The following is a 20,000-nucleotide window of genomic DNA, read 5'->3' as shown; positions in this document are numbered from 1 at the left end:
TACCTTTGTTGCTCAGGGGTCACAGGACCAGACTCAGTGTCTGTTTTACTGCTACTTATATTGTTGTTTTCTGTAGACTCTATGTCACTGTGTGTTGGTTTTGACCAAACTTCCGCCTTTGAAGCAACTGATCCTGAATTCTCGTTTGAATGACTGTAAAAAAAAAAAAAAAAATATATATGACAAAATGTTGAGATGTTCTTAATCTGAGTCTGAGAATCCATTAACATTTCTAAAACTGATCTGTGAAGAATGATGACGCACCCTTTGTTATCTGTTATCGGATTTTTCTGCCTGACCCGCGGCATAGGAGTGGGAAGATCAGGGTTTATTTCAGTACTTAACAGCAGTTCTCCTGTTGTCTCCCGCTTCTTTGCTATAACACAGAACAAAAGATAAAATCACACTTCCAGACTAGTAAAAACAAAATGCTATCATGTTACTGCAGTTTTTTTAACAAATCTCTCCTACTGTTGCACTGGGACTACATTCCAGTGACTGTGGGTATTTCATTTGGCCCAGTCAGAGAGCTGTTTACATTCCTGGTTGAACAGTCAATACCCACTTCCTCTTCCTGTACTCACACTGAGTTTTCTTTTTCAGGGAGACTCTCACTAGGTCGTGTCCAGGCATCGTGGAGAAACGGTTGACCCTTTGATCGTAGAACCAGTCACCTGTCCTTTTCTTTAGATCCCTAGAATTCAATATAAATACTTTTAAAAAGGTCTAAATTGAACAGAATTTACACTCATTTAACAGATTTCAATGGGTTTTTTTAATGGTTACCCATCATGTGAGCTCAATAATATTTTGCAACATATTGTGCACTGCTGTTATGATTTATACATACATTGGTAAAAATAAACAGCTCTGGCTTTTCAGAGATAAATCTATTGCAGTCAACAACACATGCTACGGTTGGTAATTGAGAGGGGCGTTTGCACATTTTGAATATTTGTTGACCAATAACACAAATTTCAATTATTCAGTCAAGTTAATGGAGAGTATAAACAAAACAATGTCTTACAACTCTTTGGCACACACGGTGCACAGCCACGATCCTTTGGAGAGGACTGTTCGGCAGTTGTTGCACACATGGTGATTGCAAATCTTACACTGGCTGGAGAACACTGTCAGTCGACTCAGAGGCTCCTGGCATCTGCCACAACTACGCGGACTGTATCTTCCGCTGCCACGTTTGGCCCCTTTCCTCTTCACATCCAACAACTCTGTCTTCAAACTCCTGACACACAACAACAAGAATGTTAAAGAACAAGATAAGTTGTCCTATGAGAAACTTCTTGAGTGGTCTAGTGTCTATAAGTTATTTTAAATATTGCAACATTTTGTACTTTTCCCTGTATCACACTGGACGACACTTAGATAAATGATATAAACATCATTCATGTTTGGGTTTTACATTACATTAACAGAAGATTTATTGTGGAAGTCAATTTTTAAATAAAAATGGCAAAAATCCACTAGTTCCAGCTTCTGTTCTGATTCCAAATATGAATGTTTGCTGCTTTTCATTGTCTGTTTGATAATAAACTGAGATTTTTAGTCTTTGGATTTTAGACTGTTGGTCAAACAAAAATTGCAATTTGAAGATGTCACTTTGGGCTCTGGGACACTGTTATGGACATTTTGTAGAACAAACAATTTATAGACAAAATAGTTGACAGATAAATTGATGATTACTTTTTTTTTTTATTAATCGTTAATTGCAGTCCTAATAAATATCATGAAATGACAAATGCTTTCAGCAATCAAGGTAGTGCACATTGCAACACAAACATCTGTATATTAAATGGTCCCATGGCATGAAAATTTCAGGTTTTTTAACATTAATATGCGTTCCCCCAGCCTGCCTATGGTCCCCCAGTGGCTAGAAATGGCGATAGCTACAGACACAGAAATGGCACATCCTAAGGAAAGCTCATTGTGGGACTGGCTCTAGTGGCTGTAATTCTGCACCAAGGCTGAATTTTGGGAAAGAGACTTCAGATACAGTATTAGGGGACCACTAAGGTCTATATAAAAGCATCCAAAGAGCAGCATGTCATGGGACCTTTAAGATAAGATATGAGATCTTTGTAGTCCACTACATGGCGTCTAGTGTATCAGCAACTAGGACTGGGTAATGCTTTTTTTTAAACTGGTGCCAAATTATACTTACACACTTAGTAGTATAAGTAGTAAAAACAAAGTATATAGTGAATAATTTTACAAAATACACTTAAAAAACATTCAATACAGGGTAAGTTAGGTTATACTTGAACTGAATGACTTAGCTTGAATTAGTGATACCTTGAATTGAATGGATTGGTACCTTTATCAATGATAAGTGGGGGAAACTAAAGTAAGTAAGTTAACCATGAAGTACTATTAACATGAATTGCTTTCTTCTCACCGCACACGCTGCTCCTCAGCCTGTCTCAGCTCCCCGTCCCGTTGCAGCACCTCCAGTATCAGCTCCCGCTCAGAGTCAGACAGGAAGCCCAGGTTGATCATGTCAGCAGCCTGGGGCATTGTGCCTTGAACCATGAACCCTTAGCGCAGGTTAACTGGCTCAGCTCGGTCGCTGTTGCATCTAGAAGATCTCCTGAAGACAAAACAAAACATCAGGAATAAGCTCTCTACTGTGTTACTGCAAAATGTTTGAGTAAATACTGGCAAAAAACCCTCAGATTTACAAGCAAAAAAAGCACTCTTGACTTTACTACTGGAGAGCCTGTTTTTCTATTATCTTATGAGGAAACCTGAGAGCACTGCAGTAAAAAGAGGAACTTAGTGACTTGATGTCCTGCAATGGTGATGATACAGCTGCCTGTCTGTCTATTTAGTCATTTAAATCACTAAATAAATAAGCAACATTTCTTTCTTCCTGTTGGCCACCATACCGTGAAGCCTTAGTACAGCAACTCTAGTTTTTAAGTACAAGAGTTGTACCCTCTTTTTTGTAGCCTATTTAAAAAGCCTCATGTCCATCAGTCAAAAAGGATTACCCACGAGATCTAAATACTGACCCTTCGGCATGTTTTTCATTTCATGAGAGGACAGGAATTAGTCTACAACTTTAGCATTCCAAAAATGATAAATGACAAAAAGGAACCAGGATGCAGGAGGATTTAAAATCCCACAGAAAGCCTCTGCCCGGGTGAAAGGTTGTTTTGAGTAGGAAAGTGAAAAACAACATGAACTATGTAAGGTTCCCACCCTCTAAGGATACAAGGAACCGGGTGGAGTTCAGTGGCTAAAGTTACCATTTGTTAATCCCAACATCAAGCTTGTCAACTGTCATGTAATGTTACCATCTGAAACTTTACCCTCCATTTGTTTTTTGTATCAAAGGAAATTCAAGTGAGGAGGAACGTGTGTGGATAGGCTAACTAGCTAATCAGTGAGAATGCTTCAATTCTAAACTGCATTGAAAACTTGACACTTTTGAATGCCTGGAGCAAACTCTAGTACAGTACAGTAATACCTGCAGGGCAACTTGAAAAGGCAAAGTTTAACATTCAAGGAAATGGCGCATGCGTCTGCATGACAGAGAGTGTACAAACTGGAATAATCCTTTACAAACACTAAGTTTAACCAAAGAGGGAATTCGTTTAAAACAAACATTGGGACGGAGAAGTGTAGTAGCGTGTTTTGTAAAAGTGTAAATGACATTAACAGAATGAATATAATAAACATGAAACTCCAAGACAACAAATCATACAAATATTGTGTCGTGTTTTTGTAGATCACCAGTCTTTGATAAACTATGCCGAAATTCAGATTTCAAGGAGTAGAACTTTGATGAGCTGCTGCGACTCCAACGGTCGAACTTTCACGTAGGCTACATTACATTATCAACTGAGAATAAAATAATGCTAACGTTACTCCATATTATATTCACTTTATGTCTTTATTAAAGTTTGCTTTTATCTGACTGAAGGCGGAAGATTTGGGGAAACGATTCGATTATTTTACTACGTGGTTAAGTCTGAAATCGGCTGATAAATAATACAAAATAGAGCTATGTTAATTAAATAAAATGACACACACCTGTTGTTAAAAGTCGACCACCGCTACACGGCTTGCGTCGCTACGGGCGACAGCGAGATATTCCTGACAGAAAACACAACAAAAACGGTTAAAAGTAGCACGCATACAGCGCATTTAAAATGATTGAATTTACGTGTACCTATAAGCTGCATGGTTTACTCACTGTGCTTGTCGGCTATATCTGCCTTTCCAACTTCTTCTTCTTGCCTCCCGTCTCCAAAAACAGTTGACTTTGTGTGCTAGAGGAGTCCAGACACTACCGGAAGATAAGGAAAGTTTGCAGCAGGCAGGCAGGAGCGCCTCTCCACATTTTCCATGACAGGTACATTTCCTTAGCTCTATTTGCCACAGGAGGGCTGAATGTGGAAAAGTTGACCCATTTAAACAGTCCATTAATTTGCTCTGCTCCCTTTGCCCTCCCAAAACAGTAACGTGAAAAAAAATTGACCGTATCAGATAATAAATGTGAGAAATGCTAACAAAAAAGGCACTACAGATGGTGTGTCTGTGTAGTTCCCTATTATACACTATGCCATTATTTATTGTCAAGGCGCATGCAAAGTGATGGTAGAATACATTGTTAGGCTAATGATTACTCAGCCTAATAAAACCTGCCTGCAAAGGAACAACAGTTTTAGGGTCTCATCCAGACTTCACAACAAATATCTAGTATCCAAGAGGTCAGTATGAGATTTTCTCTCCCAAAAGATTACATTAATAACCTTTTTCATAGGGTCTCTCGTCCCCATTGTAAATATCATCTTATTATAAAATATGATATAGTTTATGGATGAAACATCTGATTGGCTGATGATTATTAGCAGGTTGATTATAGATAATCACTGCTGATTTTAGCCCATCAAATTAAATGTGCACAGATGCCTCCATGTAGGCTATTTATAGACTGAGGATTGGGCAGAGGTGACCCTGGATATTTATGCTGTCTTGTATTTGATATCATTAATATTACAAACTTATATAGGCCATCAGTCACTAAGAAAATCCAACCGTGTCTGTTGAATATGGCTCTATTGGCAAGTAGTGCAAAGACATATTGTGTGCTTTCACCCCCTGCTACCTCAACAGCAAATACAGACGGGTGACAAAGAAAAACATGTCTTCCTGTCAACCTTGAACAAATTACCTTTTTTTCTCGACGTTTTTGATGCCTTTTTTCACAGTTTGTTTTTGCTTTTTCCAACGTTTTAAATTGTAAAATGTTTCTTCTACACATTTTCATTTTTTATTTCTACTTCCCATTTTCTCTGATATAAAACAAAAATTAAAAACGGGTCAATGTGACCCGAAGTCAACACAAGGTTAACTGTCTTAGTAACGAGCCGCCAGATCATCTTCAGTGCTTTCTACTGGAAGGATCAACACCACTCATCCAGTAGACATTCCCTTATTTGGGTCCAAAATCTCCTGTTCAATTGGGGTCAGACCTGCTGACTGGGAAGGTCATATCATATGATTCACATAGTTTCCATGCTCATAAAACCATTCAGTGACACCCAGGTATGAACGCATTTGCATTCTGTTTCTCCACTCATTTATTCAGGTTTTCTTCCTTTAATTTGTCACCTGTCTATGGCTCAGAAGTGAACCTGTCAAGTAGTGTTGAACTAATTAATTAGGGTTGATTAAATTGGCTGCTGCCTTCTGAAGTTCCAAAGATATATTGACAAAGCAGAGTAGTACTGTATATTTATATGATATCAATGTCCTATTCAAATTTCTTGGATTTTTATAGGTTTGAGTGTTTCTGTAATACCAGCACACTGATGCGAGTCATGCCCCAGTCTAAACCTTTCCAACAGATAAGGCTGTGGATTTAGTATGGCTTGGCAGCTTCCAGATGGGATTATATTTGTACAGTATGAGTATGAGGCATAGCCTTTCTAAAAAAACAAAACAGTATTTGTAAACAGTGACCCTGCCCTGGATAAATAAAGGTTTATAAAAAACACTGCAGCTGATTACCATATACCTGACAAATTAAATAATCATATAGACCAACTGGTGTAGTGTTTGGTTGCACTGGAAACATCTGAACTGTGCCTATTTCTTCTCTAGACTGCAGCACATTCAAATGAAGAATGCCATAGGGTCCACATCTGTGTTTATCTCCTCAGCTCAGGATGGTCTGCACTCCAAGTCCAGCACAATATGGTGAACATGAGGTGCATATGACTTCACATGTTCTATGTGCTGGTTGTTTGTTATCCACCGTGTCCCAGTGATGTCTTTTAAAAGAGAAGCAATGCGGTTTGCTGTGTCATCAGCCCAGGCCTGCCACACCTCTCTGTCAGCTTTCTTCCCAGAAACCCTCTGGGTGGCATCATTGATTGCTGGGATGGCTGCAGTGTTCGGTAACACTGAGGTAACGTTCTGGTGAATGTGCAAAATGCCACCAGTTGTTCTCTTCAGCAGTCGACAGGCAACAGGCCAGCCGTCCTCAGAGCTCGGTATGAGACCCAGGTTCACTCGGTCAGCAATGTCACACAGCTGGAGCTAAAAAATAAATTAAATAAAAAGCTCTTTAATACTGTTAACTAAATTATTTCCCGAAAAATGTGTATAACTTATTTAGTTATTCTTGTAATAGAGCTGATTTGATTTTGCACAAAATATCTAGGAGCACATGCTTTTTACATAGAATAGATTGAGGCCATGACTTAGTGATTTCACCTGTGAAATATTTGGAGGAGAGGCAGATTAAAAGATGGCCAATGGGGTTAAAAAAAAAAAGAAACTTGTAAAGTGCAAAATCATACAATACATAACATTGGGATGCCTCTAATGTCTTGTAGAAATGAGCAATTAAAATGTTTCACTGCTTCAATACCACAAATGTTCTTGCAATTACACTGGAAGAGAAAAAAAACTAAGCAAAAAAACAAACAGACTTCACTTGGAATAAGTAAGGTACAAGTTGTTCCTGTCCAACTTTCTAATAGTTAATAGTTATAGCATAAAATAGAAAGTGTCAAATTTCTGAAATCTTGAATAACCCGTGGTTTTATTTTGGGTCGGTCTAGAGTTCAAGTTTCATAACATAAAATCTAATTTTAAAGGGTTGTGAAAAGTGCAAGCTCCTGGCAGAGGTTAGAACTGAGAGATATAGTTGAAATCAGTTTAGTCTAAAAATAACATAGAAAGAAACAAAACGGTTCAATTATATCACACTGAGTTGCAAGGTAATAAGTGTGATGTCAAAAATATAACATTGCATATATAATTGTGTTACCGTTTTGAAATAAAATTAGCTTATCAATTTAAAGGTGCAGTAGGTAAGACTTATAAAACTAACTGTCTAACTGCGTGTCAATCACTGCTCATGCACACGCATTCATTCTCCCTTGTGGGGGGAGGGGCTTAGGAGACCGTTTGGACTTTAGCAGAAAGGGGGGAGGGACTGAGAAGTTGTCTAAGTACTGGATCTTCACAATCCTACCTACAGCACCTTTAAATGAAAAAAAATATGTATTGCAATATCACATTATCATTGTATCATCACAATATATTTCAACTGAAAAATATATAGCATACAGTGATAAACACAGTGAATTTAGAATTCTAAAATGATTTAATTTAAAGACAACATGGAGATGTGAACTAGTACGACCACTAGAGGGCGTACGTCAACACTTTCATCCCTGTGGTGAAGTACAATTAAGACAGAGCTGATACTGTAACTTCACAAAGCAGTATGGGATGCATATGAAAACTCATTACTTGTCGGTTGTCTCCTTGGTGAACAGTGCAGCGGTCAGACACCCCGTTTGCCACAAGGTTTTTCTGTAACGTTTCAACTGCGTCAGGGTTCCACTCACAGGCGTGAAGATGACTGGCCCCCGCATGGACCAGATATGGGAGAGTGAAGTATCCAATACCTGACACAAAATACAGTTGTGATAGTCAATAATTCAAATTGTGTTAAATTACTACTCAAGTGTACAATGGTTGGACACAATTAAAGTAACATACAGTAATGGGACAGTTTTCTGGGCAGGCATTACACCTAAACCTGGACTTAAAGACACAATGCATCCTCAGTATGGATTGTATGATATAGGACATATGTTTTATTGTATCCCTTTTAGTGATGCTTAAGGAAAACATAATTATACAATATTAATATTTCTTAATCAATGTAAAAACATGTCACACATTGACACAGTTCTCCCACCTGCATACAAATCCACCACAGTCTCCCCTCTGCAGTCAAATCCAGCCACCCGCAGCTTCTCTGTTATGTTTCCAGCTGAGAACATGCATTGGGTTATATCAAACTCATACCTGAAACAAAGATGAAGATAGAAGTTCAGACATGTTTTAGTCATTGTCAAAGTTTTTCATTCATGTCCCCAAGACCTTTTTAGTGAGCAAATCAACAGCAAATAAATATCTGATTAGGACTGAGACTTACCTAATCCGATTGTCCACATGTTTGACCCAGCTGTCCTCTCCTAACAGCATGGTCACCACGGGAGACCTAAATCCATCCCTGGATATTTGACTCATCTTTGCCAGCCGCTTTGCCCCCAGTCCTTTGGCCACTGCACTCCATAGCTGTGGACCTACAAAAGTAAAAAGCAATCTATAAATATCCTCATTAATTATTTTGTACACATAGTAATAAAGAAAAGTGTGGGTAAGTTTGAGAACAGTACCCATTTTCTTCCATAATGGCAGAGAGAAGCAGTTGTCTCCAAACAGGAATAGGTCTTCATGTCTCTGGAAGCTGCGAGGGAGATCCCCCCTCAGCTCCTCTGTCCATCTTTCACCATGAGATTCCAACAGCTCCTGGAGGATTTCCTCCAGTTTATTACCACGTGTTCTTCCTCTCTTCTTCGACAGCAGAGGAGACTGTGGTAAAAAAAAGCAACAATAGCACAGACGACAGGAGAAACATAAAAAATACTTTCAAAGTTGCACTAAAGTACTGCCTGCTGCTAATAGTGAAGCTTAGCTTTAATTACCTGACTCCTAACTATTTCACAAGCACCGTCTGAAGCCACCATGGTTCTGAGAGATTGCAGATCAAGTTGTGAAAGACAGGATGGTAAAATGGGCAAGAGGACTGTCCCATCTGAGTCTTTCAGTAAACACAAACTCGGATCAAGAGCCCCTTTGGACTGAAGACATGTCCTGTAAAATAAGACGTTTAACGCGATATAAGATTACAATTATTAAAATTAGTACAGAAAACACATTTAACTTGTTAATCAAACAATCGTTCTGTCCACATCAGTATATCTGATTCCCATGCTTACTGATTGCTTAGCTTAGGCAGCTATTCACTCACTAACGTTAGATGGCAGATTACCTGAACTGCTGTGCATGACACTGCGACACACGAAGGCAAGGCACACTTTCCATTCGTGAGCAAACAAACAAACCCACTGTATTTATGTTTGACGGTTAAAAACAGCAAATCTAATTTATATAAACGAAAATTAGAGATAAACGGTAGGCAAGTATTTTCCCATGAATGTATTAAGAGAACCAGGATGGTGAAGGCATGTTCCGCTCTACTCTGCCTCTGATTGGCTTTCCCTGAATTTTTTACTCTACCCTAACCAATCACACTCCGCTTGCTTATACCTAACCAACCCAACCAACGAAGGTAACGAGTACTAGCCAATCAAAGGGAGAGTAGGGCGGGTCTACACAACGCATGTTTCTAGTCGGATTGTTATCCAGGACGGACGTTTCAAAATACTAAACTTTATTGCAAACACGGCAAAGAAGCCACGGTTTAAGCTTTTCTGCATAAGGTACACAAAAAAATAGGCAGTTAATGATTAGTTACTGTTTTTGAAAGAGTAACGAATGATTAGTTACTGTTTTTCAGAAGGGTAGTTACTCTTTCAAAAAACAGTAACTACCCTTCTGAAAAACAGTAACTAGCTAATCATTCGTTACTCTTTCAAAAACAGTAAACATTAACTACCTATTTTTTTTGTGTACCTTATTGTAAAGTGTTACCCAACTTCTTATTAAAAGATGATGGATACGTCTTTATTTATATTATATGTTTCTTAGAGAACGACAGCTAACGTTATTGTAATTTAACAAGAAGCAATACATCATTAACGTTAGCAGTTTGGACAAGTTGCTCGTCGATATCGATAGATGGAGACAAAACGGCTCGAAACACAGGAGGGTGAGTTAAAGCTGCAGTGGGTAGAATGCAAAAGAACGCCAGAAATTTGAGTGATACCTCTTTCTGCAGCTCTCACTTTCCCCTCTTTATCGCACGGACAACGCATGCGCAGTGACCTGTGATTGGCCAGAGTCTCCCGTCATGGATTACATTTTCTAAAGCCTGAAAACAGAGCCATGAGCTATAGTTTTCTCTCAGACCACTCAAATTACAATATGCTGAAAGATTATTATGGAATTTTCGCCCACTGACGCCACAAATAAAATGCCTACCTAACATGGGCTAGCTATAAATTAATGTTGCACGCCTGTGAGAAAAAGTAATCCTTGGCCATAGCTAGATGTATCAGTTTCATTACTAAATAAAGCCGAAAAAACTGTCTATGTATGAATACTTTAACATGATCATGTAAGGTACAAGAAAAAAGTTTTGAATTATCGTTAGTCTCGAATGGGATAAAATAGAATAAAGTTATAGAGGCACATAAGCCAAAGGAAAATCTCTCATAAGGAAGAACATTTATTTATTTACTTTCAGGATTTGCTACTATTAAAATCTTTACCAGATGACTATGCTGTTCTCTTTTTTTTGTGCCAGTCTAATTCAAGGGTCACTCTAGCAATTTGGTATTGCAGATTTCAAAAAGTAGTAGTAATAATCGATACAACAGAGGCCAATCCTGATTTAGAAAATGCTGGATTAGTGAGATTTGAAATGATTGGTGGTTTCATATTGATAACCCCATTATGCTAGACTAGTAGACTTGTTGATTTTCTATGTGATACTAGATGCAGTTTTGTCTCAGCATTTCCTGTTGTAATTGGTCTTCTTAGAATGAATGAATGAATTAATTATTAATTGACTCGGTACTACACTGTGATTTTTTTTGGAATATGTGTTAGTTTGTATTGTAGAGGTGGTATTGGTATGTATTTCAAATCAAGCCATTTTTGGGGATAAAGCTATTTATCTATCTGCTTTTTAACACATTAGATCAGTCATTCCCTTACACTTTCTGCTTGCAGTGAGATCTAACTACCCCATCCTCCCTGATGTCTTCTTATGTAATGAAAAGTGACACCAGATTTGAAATGAGCTACGAGTCATGAGTACATTTGAGTTTGCAGGTTGGAACATCTGACAGGTTTTGTATTAATAATGTCTTCCTCTGGAGAAGTTGTAAAACAGCAGGGATCCTGACTGATGGAAACCTATTTCATACAGTCCAAGATGGAGGCGTACAGTAGCCTAGTTTTCTACCTCTGGTCCTTACCTTCAGGGCAGACCGAGAGTGAAGGATGTTTGGTTCACTCTCCAGGTCGTTTATGGTTCAGCCCTGCCCTGTGCATCTGATAAAGTGCCATCTTCTTGCTTCCATGTATAGCAACAAGGAGGCTATAATGGCTGTATGACTGAGCTGAACCAATATTGACCATCATAATATCCCTTTTAATGTTTTTACCCAAAGAGACTTAGCAGGGGGCTTTTATACAGCTTGTGTGGTCAGAATGTAATTAATATTACTAGCCACGAACACATAACCACATAGACTTGAAATTATGAACTCATGTAGAGTTTATAGTTAAAACCGTTAACAAAGAAAAAAGGCTAAGGCTGTGATAAGTGTTGACTGCAGTGTGGCTTCTGAACACAAGGGACTTACTGTTTAAGAATATATATCATTAATACAAGATCAATAGTTATAACCTTCTGTTAAGTTATTATGTCAACTTGGAAATATTTATTAACTGGCTACTTTTGACAGACCCCCCACATTTCTATTATAAGGGCTTTGTGTCAATTTTAGGCAAAATTAAGTTGTAACCCAAGACTTTCATGACCTGGGCTTGTTCCAAATGCAACATTTCATAATGTTATCATCATTAATATATAATATATAATAATATATATATGATATGAAAACAAACGTTGAAAATATTTGAGCTAGTAAATATAAATATATATATGAGAGTAGCACATCTTTTGACAGAATTTTGTAGTCATTTATTGATTATAGTCTTCTATTTGTAAATACTGATATCCATACCTGATCAAATGTCTCCTTTAATTTTACTGCACATGTTTTGCTTCTTACAGTATTGACCATGAACACATTACAGCGACCGACATCTGTTCAACAACAAAAGTACTCAGTAAAAATATTCTGCAATTTGCATTCAAATAAAAAAAAATGACACAGATGTGAGGAAAGGAATCTGTGGTGTTTTATTTTCACTTTAATGTTGTATTCACGTTTTCACCTGTAGATGCCATTTGTTTCACACATGAAAACTAGTTTCAAACAATTCAGAAGTAAAATGTCATTTTAGCATGAGTTCACTCACTATGTTTTAGAATCTGAATTAGCTCTTATTTGTTAACATTGTTTATAAGGAATATGAGGAACATTTTGGGGAACTAAAAGGATCTCTGCTGAGATCAATTAATAAACCAGGAGCAGAACTACTCACTCCTCTGTTATGTTTTCAAAATATATTGGTTTAGTTTTAATTTATCCTGACATGGAACAACATACAACATACTTCAAAAATATACAATTCACCACGAGACATTCAAAACAAAGAATACAGTTTAAATAAAGTTCGATATGAAAAACAAGAAATTGATTTACTTGATAAACACAAGATATATGTTATGAATGGCACTAAAAAAAGTGAACATCTCTTATTTCCATAGCGGCTTTAGTGGGAAGTGATTTGCTCTGAGGACCTCTGCAGTGTTTCCCCCTGCTCTCTGGAACCTTTAAACTACACATGGAGCAACACTAATTAATTAATGAATTAATGCAACTGGTGACTACTGCTAATTGTCTTCATGAATACACTCCTTCACAGTCTCCTCCCTTGGGTAATTCTACAGGCGAGCAATACAGCATATTAATGTGATCTAAATAGGACCTTCAGCTGTGTCCTTTGTTCCTTTTTGTTTTACCTGTCCTGCCCCTTTAAGATTAGACATTCAATCTAGGCGTGTTTCCTGCTGCCATTGACTAAAACCGAGAGCTGGCATCCTGCGGGGGGAAAGCATCAAACAGCTTTACACTTTTGCGTCCATACAGGCGGTTATTTCTTATTTCTAAATGTTTTTTTTATTTATTTTTTTTATACCTGAAGGCATACTGATCATATGAACTAATGTCTGTGAACGCCTGTAGGCCTACGATCATTTATGATTGATCGAGATGATATAAATGTGAATCGGTCAAGGTCCGCGCTCCCAATGCAACAGCCACGGCTGGATTTTCAAGCTGCTGGTGGGAAACATCTGCTGCAAGCATTCGGATGAATTTCTAATATTTCTTTTTAATTTAATATTGGCTGGTGAGATGATTGAGATTGTCGGTGTTTGAGCAGCGTGGGAGCCTCACTGTGGGAATGACATGCTGCAGTAAAGACGGGAAACTGGAAATAATGGATTAGAACACAATGGATTGATGTGACTGCGACACTTTAAACGAAAAACAAAAATGCTTTACAATCTTCGCATTGTGCTGAAATCTTTAATATGACTCAGTAAGTCGTTTTTTTAATTTATTTTTTTGCCAGTGGACTGTGTCACATTGACTGAACAGTAGCCTATTTGTAAAACCCATCAGCTTATCATCTGAACCGTTTCACAGTAGATATAACAACTGACATTAACCCAAAGAAGGATTGAGGACCGATCTGAAGAGAGGACACCATGTCGGCGGTGATGATAACCCGAAAGGTGCGAAAATGGGAGAAGCTCCCTGGAAAAAACACTTTCTGTTGCGACGGACGGGTGATGATGGCCCGGCAGAAGGGAGTCTTCTACCTGACCCTATTCCTCATCGTTGGGACCTGCTCTCTCTTCTTTGCTTTCGAGTAAGTCCATTTCCTGTCTCTGCTTCCTAATGAAATGATAAATTCTGATTTGCTCCAGGAAGTGCTCACAAGTCACTTTAAGGCTCATGTGCCTCTTCCCAATCCCCAAATTTCCAGTATTTCTATAGTAGGCTAGCTGACAGTAGGCTATGTTCTACTGAGTAACCTTATCCAACATTGTCCAACTTTAATGCTGCAACAATCTGTCAATTACGCGATAAGTTGATCGCCATAAAATGAATTGGAAGCTATATATATATATATATATATATATATATATATATATATATATATATATATATATATATATATATATTCATCTTTTCCAGTCATTTTTTGAGAAAGGATATCTAAATACTCGACCATAATACTACCTTAATACCATAATACCAATACTAGACCAAAGATTAATTGTTTAATCAAGGGAATGTAGGATTAATCATGTTATTTTCAGGGCTGCAACTAACGATTATTTTTTTTACTATTATTATTTGATCATTTGCTCAATTAATCAACTCATTTTGTCAATGAAATGCCATAAACTATACTTTCCCAGAACACAAGGTGATGCATTGAAATTCCTTACTTATCCAAATATCTTCAGGTTACTTACAGTACTATTGTATATGACAAAGATGGTATATGTAAAATACTCATATTTAAAGGTCCTATGACATGCTGCTTTTTGGATGCTTTTATATAGACCTTAGTGGCCCCCTAATACTGTATCTGAAGTCTCTTTCCCGAAATTCAGCCTTGGTGCAGAATTACAGCCACTAGAGCCAGTCCCACAATGAGCTTTACTTAAGGCGCTGACACATCAAGCCGATAATCGGCCGTTGGACAGTCTGGTGAGGTCAGTGACTTGAGTCTGTTCGGTGTGTTCCGTGCCATCGTCCGTCAGAGGGGCCGTCGGCCTTCATTTTGGCCGATTTGACATGTATAATCGGCGGGGTGGGCACTGCCGGCAGTTGGACTCAAATGACCCATCTGATTGGTAGAGTGCTAACCCGGAAACGGGGAGTGGAATGAGCGTGACTAGAGTCTCTCAAAATTTGACAAATCTTTTAAACTGACCTTTGTCGATCTGAAATGAAGACAGATTCAGCAACTGCCTATTTCTTGCTTAAAATGTTTTCAGAAACACGTTTCGAACCTTTTTAGTACAATATGAGATCGTATTCTGAACAAGCCGCCATGGCAGTCTGTCTTTGAATTTCCGTAAAACCAGACCCATGTGACGCGTTCGTCCAATCAGCTGCCGGTTTTCATTTCTGGGCGACAATACAGATTAGCGCCGCTTGCTGTTATGGAGACGTATTATGTCCCGTCGCTTTGGTGTGTTCCGAGGCACTGTTTTGACCAACTCGAGGAGACTGATCAGTCCAACTGCCTTTTCTGCCGAGGGCCGGCTGTCTGGTCAGTGTGTCTGCAGCTTTAGGATGTGCCATTTCTGTGTCTGTAGCTTTAAAAGCTATTGAGGAGGAGAGAGGGGGGCAAGATGGAGGGTGGGGGTGTGGCCTTGACCAACTGCCATACTTCGCTTGTTTTCAAGCCATGATGTCTCTCTCTCTCTCTCATGGGTGGGCCAAATTCTCTGGGCGGGCAAAGTAGAGAAAGGGGAGGTAACCTTCCTCCTTATGACGTCATAAGGAGGAGATTCCAGATCGGCCCATCTGAGTTTTCATTTTCTCAAAGGCAGAGCAGGATACCCAGAGCTCGGTTTACATCTATCGCCATTTCTAGCCACTGGGGGACGATAGGCAGGCTGAGGGAACGCATATTAATGTTAAAAAACCTCATAAAGTGAAATTTTCATGCCATGGGACCTTTTTAAATAAGCTTGAACCAGCAAATATTTGGTATTTTTGCGTGAAAAAAATCAGAAATAATTCTTAGTTTTTCCAACTCCAATGTTTAGTCTCATCTCAACCATTTCTATCATATATATCTGTCATAAAACCTATATTTGATAGACAATAGTTGTATATGAGTGTTGGACATTTGTAAGTGTCTAAAATGTACTTGAAGGTAATGTGATTCTTTAGATCAGTTCTTTCTTGTCTCAGTCCAGCTGTAAGCTGATCTGTAGCCCCATGTAAGGCCTTCATTTGTAACAAGCAAGAATTTCAGAATCAGAATCAGAATCAGAATCATAAAGGGCTTTATTGCCAAGTACGTTGCACATACGAGGAATTTGTCATGGTGTTGTTGGAGCATGTCACACATACAAATATAAGAAGGATAAAAAGATATAAACAATATAAGTATAAACATATACACACAGTACGTATTAATAACGATAAAATAAATTTAAATAAATAGTAAAATAAGTTAAACGGTAGTGAAAAGGGACGCTACAGCAGAGTAGGTACAGTGGCATGAGGAGCCAGAGGTGGGGTGTGGAGAGAGTCAGGATGGATTCCGAGCCTTGTTTAGAAGGCTAGTGGCGGAGGGGAAAAAACTGTTTATGTGGCGTGAGGTTTTGGTCCTAATGGACCTCATCCTCCTGCCAGAGGGGAGTGGCTCAAAGAGCTTGTGTCCGGGGTGGGAGGGGTCAGCCACAATCTTTCCAGCACGCTTCAGAGTCCTGGTGGCGTATAGGTCCTGGAGCGGCGGCAGATTGCAGCCAATCACCTTCTCAGCTGACCGAATGACACGCTGCAGCCTGCCCTTGTCCTTGGCAGTGGCAGCAGCGTACCAGATGGTGATGGAGGATGTGAGGATGGACTCAATGATGGCTGTGTAAAAGTGCACCATCATTGTCTTTGGCAGGTTGAATTTCTTCAGCTGCCGCAGGAAGTACATCCTCTGTTGTGCTTTCTTGACGAGGGAGCTGATGTTCAGCTCCCACTTGAGGTCCTGGGAGATGGTAGTTCCCAGGAAGCGGAAAGACTCCACAGTGTCAATTGTGGAGCCACAGAGGGTGATGGGGGCAGGTGAGGCTGGGTTCTTTCTGAAGTCCACAACCATCTCCACTGTCTTTAGAGCGTTGAGCTCTAGATTGTTTTGCTTGCACCAGGTCACCAGGTGGTCAGCCTCCCACCTGTAGGCGGACTCGTCTCCATCAGAGATGAGTCCGATGAGGGAGGTGTCGTCCGCAAACTTCAGAAGCTTGACGGACTGGTGACTGGAGGTGCAGCTGTTGGTGTACAGGGAGACACCCTGTACACATTTCTGTTTTGATAAGCTCCCAGATCCACTGTGGATCCACATTGCTCAGGAATTCAGTCCCAGACAGAAAGAAGGTTTATGATTGACCACATACTGAGGTGTTAAATATTTAATAGCCCTAGCTGTCCAGCTTCTCCTCTGGTTTAAGAAAGGAAAGCTGACTTTTTTTCGTTGTCTCAGCAGTTCTGTCTCAAACCACTACTCGCACAAATCCAGTGGACTCATTAGCGCTGTAAACACTGGCTCGGATGCAGCATGTGAACCCAAATCCTGTCAGCTAAAGCTGCACAGAGGATTGTTTTTAAAATGAAGACCATGAGTTTGAATGATGATTGTAAAGCAGCCCTGCTTCTCATTTAAATTGCATTCTGTTTTTGTCCTGCTTGTTTCCTCTTTCGTCTCTCTTTTATTGACAGTTTTTAAACTGACAAATCAGGCACAATGATTTAGCACAAAATCCTGCTGTAACACAGTAACCCTTCTCGACTGTGGGCGTGTATGCAGCTACCAGGCTAAATGGATTTAGAGCATAGCAGACAAGAGAAGTAGCTGCTCTCACATAGTGCCAGGCCCTTCCCATCTCTATCGGCTCTGCACTTTAATGGCCTCCTGCTTTCCTTTTGAGTCTGGACAGAAGGAGCTCTCGGAGCAAAAAGAGAGAGATGATACTTCTCACACCGAACATCCAGAGCCCAGAGGAGGCATTGTGGTGACTAATGGCTGGAGGGTTGTTAGCATGCTATGTTCATATTACAGTTGAACATAATTATCTCTCATGGGGGGGATGGATAATAACACAGAGATTGGACCCAGACAACATGGGGGTAATTTTCCAACTCGCCATTAGACAGCATTTTGATAGTATCTGATTTAAACCTCTGACAGAGTAATAGCCTTCTGCAAAAAGACTCTGAGGTTTAATGCATTCACAAACTGCCCATTTGCAACTACTTTTAATAGAAGCATTACAACTACAAGTCCAGCCTTTCTTAGTATGAATGTTGTAGAGTGGATTCAGCTAGTATTAGTTCTGTAATCTACTGATTCTCATTAGATTCATTGTTGTTGTTGTTGTTTTTTCAATACAGAAAATAATTAAAAATGGCCATTCTGAAAGAATAAATCTGGATAATGGATTGCCATGGAACTTGGTACAGGCATTTACTTTGTGATCCGCTGACTTTTTATCTAGCGCAACCATCAGGTCGAAATTGTTATTGTGCACTACTTTGGTTTATGGTTAAATACCTGCAAACCTAATGACATTTCCATCAGCTGCAGCTGTACATTGTGTTAAGTGCTAATGAGCAAATGTTAGCATGCTGTAGCATGACTGTAGACTCACAGTCTTGTTAGTTGGTTGTTTTGTCAGCGAACAACAGAGTGGATTTTTTCACTCATCTTGTGCCAAAGATGAGTGAAACAATTAATCGGTTATCAAAATATTAAGCAATACATTGAGTTAAAAACTAATTACAGCTACAGCAAATATGATTTATAATCTCGTCACTATTCCAAAACACCACACAGTGGCCATAATTCATCAAAAACTCAATTTGTAAAAGGCTTGGCATTGACTAAAAATGACACTGCATCATTATAATCTAATTTTAAGAAACAAAGCTTTTTGCGTCGGCTAATTCTGGTGTATTTAGCTGTAGTTCATCATTCTGTTTTCACATACTCTGTCGCTGTAGCGTGGGTTTCTTGTTTTTGGAGGATTCGTTCCTCACATGCAGGCTTGAGGTTGAGCTGTGAGCTGCACCGGGGCATTGATGGGAGAACAGAGAGCAGTTTCCTGGCGTGGGCTGGCTCACAGCCAACACCAGCCGAGCAGACATCTCACTTTTATCATCAGCCATCGGCACCCTGTGCAGGGAGACCTCTCTGTGCTTTAATTTGTGCTAAATTGCGGAAACGAGCAGCCGAATACACAAATGGAAAGACCCATTAGGAACAACTAAACAAATTATTCAGTGAAAAGGTGGGACCGGCCTGTTTTTCCCTTTTACAGGCGGAATCAAATTTAGGACCATGTTTCCTTACGCTGTTGGTTTTCTGCCATTTAGTATCCACTGATCTCATTTTAAAATGGGATTTAACATATTTATATTTGACCTATATTCTGTATAAAAGGCTTTAGAAACACTTATATATCCATAAAAGGCTTCCTTACAGTTGGATACTCACTGGTTTGGTTCCCATTTGCATGTTTGTTTAATCTGAAGGTAGTGTGCGTGCGTGCGTGCATGCATGCATATGTGCATGTGGATAACCACCTATGGAGCTTGGATGAAGTAACAAGAAACTGGAACACAAGGACAGTGTGTCATCTGTCTGTCCACCCCAGGACGCTGAGCTACGAGGCCAGAGAAGCATATGTGCATGTAATGAGACTGATCATTTCTCTTTGCCCGTGTGTGTGTGTTTGTACTCTTATCTACATCTTTACATATGCTGCATTCAGTGTGTCCAGCTGACCACCCGTGTCCAGCTGACCACTCCTCTAGTCAGCTTTATAAAATGTGAAGATGTATTGAGAAGTGCAGAGCGAGCGGCTGCAGTCAGATGAGATCTTGTAACCGACCCCTGAGCCTCCTTCAGCATCTAACCCCACCCTGTCTCCCTGTTAGCCAATCAGAAAGCGGATGCTGGCCCTGGCTAAATGAGCAATAACATGATTTATGCCCTATTCAGAGTACATGCACCATTTACAGTAACAGTGATCTACAGGC

General features: G+C 39.4%; 3 protein-coding genes and 1 long non-coding RNA gene across 10 annotated transcripts in view; 1 reads left to right on the top strand and 3 right to left on the bottom strand.

Annotated features, from left to right (window-relative positions):
* The window catches only part of sytl4 (synaptotagmin-like 4), a 12,840-nt gene extending 7,678 nt beyond the window's left edge, over positions 1-5,162 (bottom strand). Inside the window, exons 1-7 of one of the 6 annotated variants that reach the window (XM_031302868.2) lie at positions 4,217-5,162; positions 4,054-4,116; positions 2,414-2,605; positions 1,028-1,243; positions 585-694; positions 265-376; positions 4-153 (exon numbers count right to left, since the gene is read on the bottom strand). In XM_031302868.2, the coding sequence (XP_031158728.2) occupies positions 4-153; positions 265-376; positions 585-694; positions 1,028-1,243; positions 2,414-2,547 (722 nt within the window). In that variant the 5' untranslated portion in view covers positions 2,548-2,605; positions 4,054-4,116; positions 4,217-5,162. Of the gene's footprint in view, positions 1-3; positions 154-264; positions 377-584; positions 695-1,027; positions 1,244-2,413; positions 2,606-4,053; positions 4,117-4,216 lie in introns of those variants that run through there. The other 5 variants (XM_036001669.1, XM_036001670.1, XM_036001663.1 and 2 more) reach the window with 5 other exon arrangements.
* LOC116052304 overlaps positions 1-13,827 on the bottom strand; it is a 29,333-nt gene extending 15,506 nt beyond the window's left edge. The window contains exons 1-3 of the long non-coding RNA XR_004105562.1: positions 13,816-13,827; positions 5,379-6,114; positions 2,712-2,717 (exon numbers count right to left, since the gene is read on the bottom strand). This is a non-coding gene — a long non-coding RNA (uncharacterized LOC116052304). The remainder of the gene's footprint in view (positions 1-2,711; positions 2,718-5,378; positions 6,115-13,815) is intronic.
* On the bottom strand, positions 5,770-9,598 carry trmt12 (tRNA methyltransferase 12 homolog). Of its 2 annotated transcripts, none has more exons than XM_031302874.2 (7): positions 9,386-9,598; positions 9,039-9,207; positions 8,730-8,925; positions 8,486-8,636; positions 8,246-8,355; positions 7,792-7,949; positions 5,770-6,567 (listed from the first exon to the last, which is right to left on the bottom strand). In XM_031302874.2, exons 1-7 carry the CDS (start codon positions 9,436-9,438, stop codon positions 6,190-6,192), a joined length of 1,215 nt encoding a protein of 404 aa, XP_031158734.1. In that variant the 5' UTR covers positions 9,439-9,598; the 3' UTR covers positions 5,770-6,189. The 2 variants fall into 2 exon arrangements, with proteins under 2 accessions (XP_031158734.1, XP_031158735.1); XM_031302875.2 differs by having other exon boundaries at positions 8,730-8,907.
* Positions 13,217-20,000, top strand: part of zdhhc9 (zinc finger DHHC-type palmitoyltransferase 9) — a 27,828-nt gene continuing 21,044 nt past the window's right edge. The window contains exon 1 of the mRNA XM_031302876.2: positions 13,217-14,091. Within this exon, the coding sequence (XP_031158736.1) occupies positions 13,928-14,091 (164 nt within the window). The 5' untranslated portion in view covers positions 13,217-13,927. The remainder of the gene's footprint in view (positions 14,092-20,000) is intronic.

This window comes from Sander lucioperca, chromosome 1 (assembly GCF_008315115.2).
Source record: "Sander lucioperca isolate FBNREF2018 chromosome 1, SLUC_FBN_1.2, whole genome shotgun sequence".
NCBI lineage: Eukaryota > Metazoa > Chordata > Actinopteri > Perciformes > Percidae > Sander > Sander lucioperca.
This window is presented reverse-complemented; position numbering and strand designations above follow the sequence as displayed.

What these genes read in the sequence shown, in the direction of transcription:
- trmt12 (XM_031302874.2), bottom strand. Translation starts at nt 9,438, where the DNA reads ATGGAAAGTGTGCCTTGCCTTCGTGTGTCGCAGTGTCATGCACAGCAG. An exon ending in CATGTGGACAATCGGATTAG is followed by an intron (nt 8,356 to 8,485) that starts GTAAGTCTCAGT and finishes TCTTTGTTTCAG; the next exon opens with GTATGAGTTTGATATAACCC. An exon ending in ACCAAGGAGACAACCGACAA is followed by an intron (nt 6,568 to 7,791) that starts GTAATGAGTTTT and finishes TTTATTTTTTAG; the next exon opens with CTCCAGCTGTGTGACATTGC.